General features: G+C 44.8%; 1 protein-coding gene across 2 annotated transcripts; it reads left to right on the top strand.

The window, feature by feature from the left end:
• Positions 1-1,498: 1,498 nt before the first annotated feature.
• Snu13 (small nuclear ribonucleoprotein 13) lies at positions 1,499-8,732 on the top strand. 2 transcript variants are annotated; one of them, XM_026405936.2, is made up of 4 exons: positions 1,499-1,597; positions 5,507-5,627; positions 7,605-7,915; positions 8,020-8,732. In XM_026405936.2, exons 1-3 carry the CDS (start codon positions 1,595-1,597, stop codon positions 7,865-7,867), a joined length of 387 nt encoding a protein of 128 aa, XP_026261721.1. In that variant the 5' UTR covers positions 1,499-1,594; the 3' UTR covers positions 7,868-7,915; positions 8,020-8,732. The 2 variants fall into 2 exon arrangements, with proteins under 2 accessions (XP_026261721.1, XP_026261720.1); XM_026405935.2 differs by lacking the exon at positions 8,020-8,732 and having other exon boundaries at positions 7,605-7,988.
• The last annotated feature ends 2,016 nt before the right edge of the window (positions 8,733-10,748 follow it).

Below are 10,748 nucleotides of genomic sequence, written 5' to 3' on the forward strand. Positions count from 1 at the left end.
TTCCTCAAAATATCTCAGGTAGAGCAACAAGATGTGGTGGAAATAAACCAGGAGAGTGTCAAAAATCCCAGGGTCCAGTTTTGGTTCTGCCATTGACTCACTCTGTGACCATAGGCAAGCTTCCTTTCCTGAACCTCAGTTTTCCTATCTGTAAAGATAATGTTGTGTTGCATGATTTCTAAGGGTCTTGCCAGTTCTCAACTCCTACATTTCCAAAGGAATTAACTGGAATTAGTCCCAATTAGTCTAGTTTTGACTAATGATCCCAAGACCTGTGGAGGCAGGTTGGAGAGAGATGAGTATGGACATAAACATCAAGGAGGACCTGCCTGTATTAATAGAGATCTAGATCACCACGGAGCACAGAGCAAGATGCTAACCAGAAGGAAAGTCCAAGTCAGGTCAGCAAATAACTACAAAGAACCTGACAGTAATGCAACCCTTACCCACCAACCCCAAACTTGCTTTTCTTCCTGATTCTAACTCCATTCCTCACCATAAACTTTCACAAGGGATATCTGACGATGAAGATAACATTTAGGATTACCTATAATTATCTTCCCTCGCCAGTGTGGAGTAGTGGGAAGGATGCTTTTAAAAGAATAGGCATGGAGCTGGGGTTGTGGCTCAGTGGTAAAGCGCTTGCCTTGCAAATTTGGGGCCCTGGGTTCCATCAGCAGCATCACATAAAAATAAATAAAAACAAAATAAAGACATTGTGTCCATCTATAACTAAAAAAAAATTAAATTAAAAAAATAGGAACTCAATAAAAAAAAAAGTAGTACTGGTGGGGCTGGGGTTGTGGGCACTGGATCCGTTCCCTGGCACCACATAAAAATAAGCAAATAAAATAAAGGTGTGTCCATCTTTCAACTAAAAAAAATATTTTTTAAAAAATGTACTGGCAAGGTGGGCATGGTGGCAGCTTCCAGTGCCACAGACATGCTTTGACCTCGCCTATAATCCCAGCGACCCAGAAGGCTGAAGCAGGAGGCAAGTTCGAGGCCAGCCTGGGCAACTCAACGAGTCCCTAAGCCACTTAGTGAGACCTTGTCTCAAAATAAAATAAAAAAATAAAATAAAATAGATGCTGTGGTTGTAACTCGGTGGTGGAGCGCTTGCCTAGAATGCGTGAGGCACTGGATTCGATCCTCAGCACCACATAAAAACCAGTAAATAAAATAAAGGTATTGTATCCATCCACAATTAAAAATATATCGTTTTTAAATTTTTTTTTAAATAAATGAAGTGCACTGGGTTCAATGCCCAGCACCAAAAAAGTAAAATGAACTGGCGATAGGATGATGACATCACTGAAACCCTTCGTCTCGCGCGCTACTTTCTGAATATCTGATTGAGTTTCTATCAACATTTATAGTAGACGGCTAATAAAGACAGCAAAACATAACCCCTCTCCAGACCCACGTGGTTTTCACCAAGGCGCCTTTTAGCGGCGAGGTCCGCCGGTCGTGGTGACATCACTTCCGCTTCCTGCCGCACGCGCGGCCATTTCCGCTCCTCCGTCCGTTCGGCTTTCCGACTCCGCCGACTTCGGCTGCTGTTGGAGAGCGGCGAGCCAACGGGACCGCAGCCATGGTGAGTGCGTGAGCCGGGCCTCGGGACCCGGAAGCGGGGTGCGCGGGCTTCGCGGGCTTCGGGTCGCTCGCCGCCCTGTGGGGGCTTAGGACAAGCGCGGTCTCAGCCGCCAGTCGCCGGCTGCCCGGCCCGGAGTTGGAGCGCTGGCCGCCGCGGGGGTCCCAACAGTCGGCCCCAGGTCCCAACTCGGGAAACCGCAGGAGCCCGGCCATTGCATTAGTCTTTGTGCGTGGCCGAAGGCCTGCGGTGAGCAGAGGAGAGGGCCTGACCCTACCTGGGGGAGAGATCAGCCCACGTGGGCGATATGGTGGAAAATTGATGATTCTTTCGTTTCTCTTACTTTTTGTTTATTTACCCTTGCGAGGGTAATTCGGATCAGCCTCTCCTGTCCCACCCTGTTCCTGGTATTCAGGACGGGGAGCTCTCCGTGGGTCTGCACCTAGTGGCGATTCAGCACGTGCCAGGGAGCGTTTGCTGGCCTTGGGGAATGTGGAGTGGTCTGGAGCACAGGAATAGCTCTTCTTGCGAAACCGTGATCTCAGAAATCCAAGGTGGTGCTTAGTAGCACTGCATGCGGCAGTTAGCATTTGTCTCCAACTTGTAGTCATCTACCGAAAGTTCCAATTATTGTGTCATGATGGAGTTACTTTGGGTTGGCTCTTGGTAAGAAGGGAAGACTTTTGCAAAGAACTTATATTTTATAGTGAGGTTTTAATCCTACCAAGTTTGGACCCCTTTGGAATTACCTTTTGATTTTTGCTCCCACCCTGCGCTATATAAAGACAGTATATGGCAGAGTCTAGAACTTGAAGCTTCTAAACCAGTACCCCTTTTAACAACGTTCAGTGAAAAGTTTTGGAAGCTCCTGGTTTCAGGTTGAACTTTGTTGTATTTTCTCTTGGCCATAAAATGAGCATAACAGTGCATGAGTGTAGCGATGGGCAAAAGATGCAACTTATGCAGTCCAGGGGGAGCAATATAGAATGTCCATGTGCTTCTGCCCTTTCCAATGCTTAAGTCACTCAATACAATTTCATTCTATAGGTTCTTAATCAAGAAAAACAACAATTCTTAATGCTAAGCACTCCAATAGACATAATCAACTCGCAGCAAACAACTCTAGATTAATTAATTCACAGCAAACAAGATTAATTAATTCTAAGCACTGCAAACACAGTCATGACAGGCTAATGACAGACATTGCCTCTGCATGCTAAGTTCAAGTGTCAGGTCAAAAGTCTCAAGCCTTAGGCTTTAAGTAAAGCAGGTACACAGTCACTCAGACCTTGGTGATCAGATTAGGAACGAAGGCAGGCTTCTCCTGGGGTGAAGCTGACAGCCAGTTGAGGAGAGGGGCCAGGGAGAAGATGCCACTCCATCAGGGTCAAGATGTGGCTGTAGAGTTTGAGAGCAGTGAGAACGATGCAGAGGTTCAGGCTTGTGGGCATCAGTGTCAGCTGGCTGAATCCCTATTCATTCGCTCTATTATTTATACCAAATTTTGGGCCTTTTGATCTCCCTTTCAATCCTTATCAGCTACCACCGGATTTCTCAGTGACATCATTTACCCTGAGGTTAAAAAAATCTGGTCTGGGGCTGGGGATGTGGCTCAAGCAGTAGCGCGCTCGCCTGGCATGCGTGCGGCCCGGGTTCGATCCTCAGCACCACATACCAACAAAGATGTTGTGTCCGCCGAGAACTAAATAAAAATAAATATTAAAAAAGATTCTCTCTCTCTCTCTCTCTCTCTCTCTCTCTCTCTCTTTAAAAAAAAAAAAATCTGGTCTGGTGGTCCCACTCTGATCTTTTCACCTTTTCCTCTTATATGTGAGGATAGCCTGCCAGAGGCTTCACTCTGAGTTTATCAAGACAGGGGGAAGTGACTTGTTTGTGCCTGAGGACCATACTGGAGGGCTTGCCTGGTGAGACTTGCAGGTTTCAAACTGGGAGTTTTAAAAATGGAGTTGCTTAGGCTCAGGCCTAAGGCCATCCTCACAGTGAAGATCTTGAAATCAAATGTGGTACTGCTGCTTAAGCACTTGCCCTAATGGTTGGTATGGAGTTAGTACAGTCATGCATCGTTAAAGGACAGGTAATGACATCGCCCAGGTGTCTGCTCCCTCAAATGTTGAAGTTTGAACATTAAAGAAGCATGCTGAGGCAAGCATATAAAGCAAGTTTTATTTTAAAAGGAGTAACATAGACTTCTCCCCAGAGGGAGAAGGGAGCCATAGCTGGTATCCTGGTGTTCCCAGAATCTAGGTGTCCTAGGCTTTTTATGTGTCCTAGGCTTCCTCTGTTTTCCTGCCCTCTTCCCCGTATCTTTCTCCTGCCTGCATATGTGACTAGGCCCAGGAATGCTTGGTGGGATGGCCAAAAGGTGGGAAACAGGGGGGCTGAAGGGGAAAGGGCAGTATGGAGCAATCCAGGACACATTATCAACCTTATAGTTCCCTGTATAGAGACACAATTCCTGGGACAGGTTACCTTGGCAACAGGTTGGAGCTGGGGGAGATTCTTCATAAGGGTAGAGGAAGGGCTCTGAAGGAATTAACGTTTTGATCCCTCAGGGTACAGTCTCCAATTTGTAGGACTCAAAATTGGCCTCCTTGATTTACTATACTCACTGCCTAATTCTGGCTTCAGTGTATGTTCTGAAAACTGTGTTGTTAGCCGATTTTGTGGTTATGTGAATATCATGATGTGTACACAGATCTAGATGTTAATAGATCAGTCACTTTTGTGGCCTCTTGATGCAAGAGGAGATTCAGTAAACTAGAGATTTACAAAGGATGCTGCTTGCATAACAGGGCATCCTGTTTTATGGTAAACATTTTCTTATAAGTAGGTGTACACTCAACACTAAAATGTATAGTATGGTAAATACAAAAAAAAAAAACAGTAACTAGGTTGGGGATGTGGCTCAGTGGTAGAGTGCTTGTCCGGCATGGCTGAAGCCCTAGGTTCAACTCCCAGCACTGGTGGGGGGGCGGATCTAGTGGGCACAGTGGCACACACCTGTACTCCCTCCCAGCTGCTTGGGAGCCTGAGGCAGAAGGATCTTGAGTTCAAAGCCAGCCTCAGCAAAAGCAAGGCCCTAAACAACTCAGATCCTGTTTCTAAAGAAAATACAAAACAGGGTTGGGGGTGTGATGCAGTAGGAGTGCCTCTGAGTTCAATATCCGGTACCAAAAAAAGCAAACAGTACAGTCAATTGTATATCAAATTGATAATCCCAAAGAGAAAATGAATTGAAGTAGTTTTTGAATAAACCATTTTGTGTGTATTATAGGGTAGAATAAGCAAGGAAGTGTAGTCATTACTAGGAACCACTTGCTATGGACTGAATTGAGATTTTCAGGTGGACTTGGGGAATGGAGAGAGAAGTTTATGCTATGTTTACTGTAAATTATATCTTAATTTTGATTCAGTAAATTTGGAGTGTGGATATGGAAATCCTAATTTAAAGATTATCCCATGAAACTCAAGTGGCTGGTGAACCATAGGAGACCTTTTATAACCCATTTGCTCTAATATTACCAGGCATTAGGCTAAAGAAAAGCAAATAAAAGTATATAAGTTTTAGTATACATTATTGGGCTATATAATTGCTTACCTTCCCTTTTAGCCTTAATAGTATATTTTAGTTTTTTCTAAGCCGAGAGTGGGCAGGCTAGTGTTAATATATTAAGTGTGTGTGTAGGCTGGGGTTGTGGCTCAGCAGTAGAGTGTTCACCTACCATGTGCGAGACCTTGGGTTCAATCCTCAGCACCCCATATAAATAAAGGTATTGTGTCCAACTAAAAAATAAATATAAAAAAAAAGTGTGGGTGGGGGAATAGGAAGTACACTGACCACCTGTGTCACTCAATTTATTAGTATTTTCTGACTGGTATTTCCCCCTGCAGACTGAGGCTGATGTAAATCCGAAGGCTTATCCCCTTGCAGATGCCCACCTCACCAAGAAACTGTTGGACCTCGTTCAGCAGTCATGTAACTACAAGCAACTTCGGAAAGGAGCCAATGAGGGTAAGGTACTGCAGGGTGCTGCTGGGGGAATGATGACGGCACCTGTCTACTGGGGTCTCTGGTCTAGATTTCTGATTTTTCAGGAGGGCCAGAATTTTTCTTTTCTATTCTTTTTTCCCCCTTCTGAGACCAAGTCTTGCTATGTTGCCAGCACTGGCCCCAAACTCCTGGGCCTTAGCGCTGAGCATTCTCCTTAGCCTCCCAAGTAGCTAGGACTATAGGCATGAACTGCCATGCCCTGGATATTCTTGATTGGGTATAGGAAGGTTTGAGAGCAGCAGCATTTTGACTAGATGAAAAAGGCTAATATGCTTAGAATATTTTTAGACTCATCCTTGTTAATTTGCCACATTCTCTTTCTCTCACCTTTTTTTTTTTTTAATGATACTGGGAATTGAGCCCAGGGCTTCATACATGCTGAGCAAGCTTTCTACCACTGTGCTACATATTCATATTCTCTCTCTCTCTGTCTCTCTCTCTCTCTCTCTCTCTCTCTCTCTCAATATTTTTTTATAGAGAGAGAGAGAGAGAAAGAGAGATTTTTTTTTTTAATATTTATTTTTTAGTTTTCAGCGGACACAACATCTTTGTTTGTATGTGGTGCTGAGGATCGAACCCGGGCCGCACGCATGCCAGGCGAGCGCGCTACCGCTTGAGCCACAGCCCCATCCCAACTCTCTCAATATTTTTATTGTTGGTGGATCTTTATTTATTTATATGCAGTGCTGAGAATTGAACCCAGTGCCTCACACATGCTAGGCAAGTGCTGTACCACTGAACCACAACCCCAGCCCCTCTATCTCTTTTATTTTTCATTTTGAAACTTGCTAAGTAGCCCAGGCTGGCCTCCACCTACAATCTTTCTGCCTTGGCCTCCCAAGTAGCTGGGATGATAGGTGTGTACCACCACACCTCGCTCCTTCCTTCTCCCTTAATATATAAAGCATCTTATTTGTTTGTCTACTTGTGCAGAACCATTTGTATTAACTTTGTACTCTCTCCAGAGCCATCAAAAGGAAAGGAATATTAATGCTTTTCAGTGTCTGGTGGCAAGTGGTTTACTTGGGGAGAGTCCTTTTGTCTCCAAAGATTCTGAGACAACAGGCATTTGGGCCTGTGTTTGAGATTCAGGATGACTATGAGCTCACTCACCTGTGTTGCTGAACAAAGACAAAGCAAGCCATTCATGTGTCTCTGTTAGACATGGTGCTCTTTTCAGTCCTGCTTTTGGCCTGATATTGGGGCATGAGTTCTTGCTCCATGTGTAAATGAGGATTCAGAAAGGACCATCTTGACTTCTCCTGCCCTGCCATACCTTGCATGGTGCTAGATCCAGAGGTGCCAGGACGATGGGTGGGAGGGTCCTTGAATGAGATGCTGGGTTCAGAATGTGTTTACTTGGGTTCAGAAAGGGAGGGGCAACAATTTCCTCATCTTCTGCCTTATTTCAACTATTCATTCTTCCTATATCTAATTGCCTGCAGTGTGTCAGGCACATGTCTATATGCTGACAGTGCAATGGTGATCAAAACTAAGTCCCTGCCTTGGAGCTAAAGATAAAGTAGAGTTGGGGAAAATGTCTCTTCAGATGGAATATTTAGGGGAGGTTTTCCTGAGGTAAAATTTGAGTACAGAACTGAAACCTAGGTGGCAGATAGAAGCTTTACACTCTAGCCATGGTGGTGAATTCTCATAATCCCAGAAACTCAGGAGGCTGAGGCAGAAGGATTGCAAGTTCAAAACCAACCTCAGTAACTTAGTGAGGCCCTAAGTTAAGAAAATAAAATTTTTAAAAAGCCTAGGGATGTGGCTCAGTGGTTAAGCGCCCCTGGGTTCAATTCCCAGTGCAAACACACACACACACACACAGTAGAAGTATTCGACTGCTCTGCTTTGTATTGGTGAGGTTTTGTGGGAAATTATTGGGTCTGCATTGCTCAAGCCCCCTATCACCTATTCGACTGTTTGTCTCCACAGCCACCAAAACTCTCAACAGAGGCATCTCTGAGTTCATTGTGATGGCTGCAGATGCTGAACCTCTGGAGATCATCCTGCACCTCCCACTGCTATGTGAAGACAAGAATGTGCCCTATGTGTTTGTGCGTTCCAAGCAGGCCCTAGGGCGGGCCTGTGGAGTTTCCAGGCCTGTCATTGCCTGTTCTGTCACCATCAAAGAAGGCTCTCAACTGAAGCAGCAGATCCAGTCCATTCAGCAGTCTATTGAAAGGCTCTTAGTCTAAACCTGTGGCCGGCCTCTGCCCTGCTCTCCCCACCAACCCCACCCCCAGGTTGTGTATCATATTGTCTGTCTTAGCATGTAGTCAGCGGCTTTCTATTATAAAGTATTGTACTAAATCTGTTTTCTGGATTTTTGTATTGTTTTGTTTTACAGGGTTGTTTTTCGCCATCTCCCCTTCTACCCTTAGCCGTTCTTTTACTCTCCCTTTTAAAAAATGAGCCAGTACCCAAAACAGATAGCAGAATCGTGGCACCTAAGGCAGGAAGAGCCAGTAGCAACCTGCCTGAGCCAGGAGAGGCATCTCTTGCAGCTTTCATCCACTCACTCCCACGTGTGCAGGATGGGATGGGAATGGACACTGGCCACTCTGACTTAGAGTCCCTGGCATACAGACTCTCTGTACATGTTATCATGATGTCCTTCTCTCACCTACTCTCCCCTCAAGATTATGTGTCATTTGGGGAGGAAACAGGTGTTCTTTGAAGTTATTGGGCTTATGTCCCGTGTGCTTTTGGTAATGTGATGTTAAATTCTTGCCCCAGCTACACCCTGAGGGTGACAGAGCAGCAGCATAGCTGCAGGACTCCAAAGACAACATGGGTGAACAGGCAGGGGGACAATCGACCTGGATCTTGGAAGAGTCAGGAGTGGCAAGGGAAAAAGTATCATCTGGTGCTGGAATGAGGGATTCTGGGGAAATCATGGAGACCTGGCTGGAAGCTACAGAGAGATGATGGGATCCAGGAAGCATCCTCTTTGAATGGAATTTCTTCGGTGGCCACTTAGCACCAGCTCTGGAGCCCTCACCCATTTCCTGCCACAACATGGTCAGATATTCTTTGTCCCAGGAGAGTGTTCATTCTTGAGCATACTAATAAAAAAATATATATATTCATATTCCATTTTAAAGAAAGTGTGACAGTGCCTGATTATTAGTAGGTATTATCCAGCTAGTATTTGAATGAAGAAATGCTTAGCATTACTAGAGTGGTTATAACTGCTGCTTCCCCTTGTCCCCTCCACCACCTTCCTCAGTGCTAGGATTGCTAGGATTAAACCCTGAGCTTTGGGCATGCTAAACATGCTTTACCCCAGCAAGTTATAGCTTTGACTTTTTGACCAAAAGGCTAAAAGCCATCACTTCCTGCAAGATAGTTTCTGGTTTAGCAGTTCAAAATGTCTTCTCATAGGGACTCAAGTCATCTGAGTTGCTATCACTGTAGAAAACACTCATCCTTATGACATTTAGCCTGGTTAATTTGCAAGGGATACTCAGTATTCTGAAACATTTAGCAGCATCCCCAGCCCCTACCTATTTAGGGGGCAGTAGCAACCCACCGTTGCCCCCGACCAAAAAACATTTTCAGACATTATTGTCAGGAATCATTATTGCAGAGTTAGGCACATGCAGCATTGGTATTGGTGACTGAAGCTACTGCCACCTCACCTATCTAGTACTTTTTATCTGAGTGTAAATACAAATAATAAAGAAATTTTCTTCCCATATTCGAATAACTGAGTACCACAGTGGTCAAATTAATGGACCCATGATAGTTTTCTCTTGGCTGTGTTGGGCCAATGTTCCCACTTTAGCAGGAAGCCCATTGATGTAAGGGGACCTATTCTGTGCCTACTGGACTAATCATTTTTCTCCTCATTTGCATCATCACCACTCCTGATGAAGTTTTACATTCATTTGTGGATGAAGTTTCAGGTAGTGTTTACTTTTGTATTTGCTTCTGTTATGTATGTTTAGCATAATCCAAAGAATTTGGAGAGAGGAGCTCAAGAAATGCACTTAGGGGCTGAGATATAGCTCCATGGTAGAGCACTTGCTTAAGCATGTGCTTAAGCCCTGGGTTCAATACCCAGCACCAGAAAAGAAAAACCTGCCGAAAGCCAAGTGCCAATGTCTCGGCTTGGCACAGAATCATGAGCCACCACACAGCTTTGTAGGTTCAAACAGCAATTCTTTATTCCCGATCTCACACCAGCCTCCACACACGTTCAGGGGCAATTCCCAATATCCGTATCCAAATCCTACTCCACAAGGCTTTTTTCAAATCCCATTTTAATCTCACGAGAACTCAACGGGAACAAGCAGCAGGAACACCCTAATCCCAGCATCAATAATCTTCAACCTCAACTTCCCTAAAACTCCTATTGTCACGCCCTAAACCCAAGGACGGAGATACTTCCTGCAGGAATACACCCTAATCCTGGATCCACCCTGGTGATTGAGCAGGGTCACCTTTCTCAAACACACAAGCAAGGTCGCAGCAAATTTCCAAGGCAAGTCCATTTAACATGGGGTACACTGGCAAGGATTACGATGCATCATACCTACTTGGTAATGGCCCTCAGCAAAAACCAAACTCCATCTAAATGAAAATTAGGGCCTATTCGTAAGAACGCTAAGGAAGGGGCAGGCAAGGGCTCCTGAGATCCTCAGCCTTTTTGTTCAGTCTATTTGACAGTTTTGGTTCAGTCCCCTCTGCTGCACTGCATGACTTTACAGGGCAGGGTACCAATCTGATTGCCTCCAGAAAAATCCTCCCAGGGTTTCTCCCCTGCTTCTGTAGGCCTCCACTGTGTCTGCCTCTCCCAGAAGTTCCAACTTTGCTCAGTGTTCTATATTTTGTTTACTGAATATTCTGAATCTGTTTGCCACTCTTTTGCACTTTTTTTTTTAAGAGAGAGTGAGAGAATTTTTTAATATTTATTTTTTAGTTTTCGGCAGGCACAACATCTTTGTATGTGGTGCTGAGGAAAGAACCAGGGCTGCACGCATGCCAGGCGAGCGTGCTACCGCTTGAGCATTTGATATCCCTTTACTACACTGGCTCTCTCATTCTAACTTTGTTTCCTTTTCTCCCAGCTCT

The sequence above is a fragment of the Urocitellus parryii genome, chromosome 5 (assembly GCF_045843805.1).
Source record: "Urocitellus parryii isolate mUroPar1 chromosome 5, mUroPar1.hap1, whole genome shotgun sequence".
NCBI lineage: Eukaryota > Metazoa > Chordata > Mammalia > Rodentia > Sciuridae > Urocitellus > Urocitellus parryii.

What these genes read in the sequence shown, in the direction of transcription:
- Snu13 (XM_026405936.2), top strand. An exon ending in TCGGAAAGGAGCCAATGAGG is followed by an intron (nt 5,628 to 7,604) that starts GTAAGGTACTGC and finishes TTGTCTCCACAG; the next exon opens with CCACCAAAACTCTCAACAGA.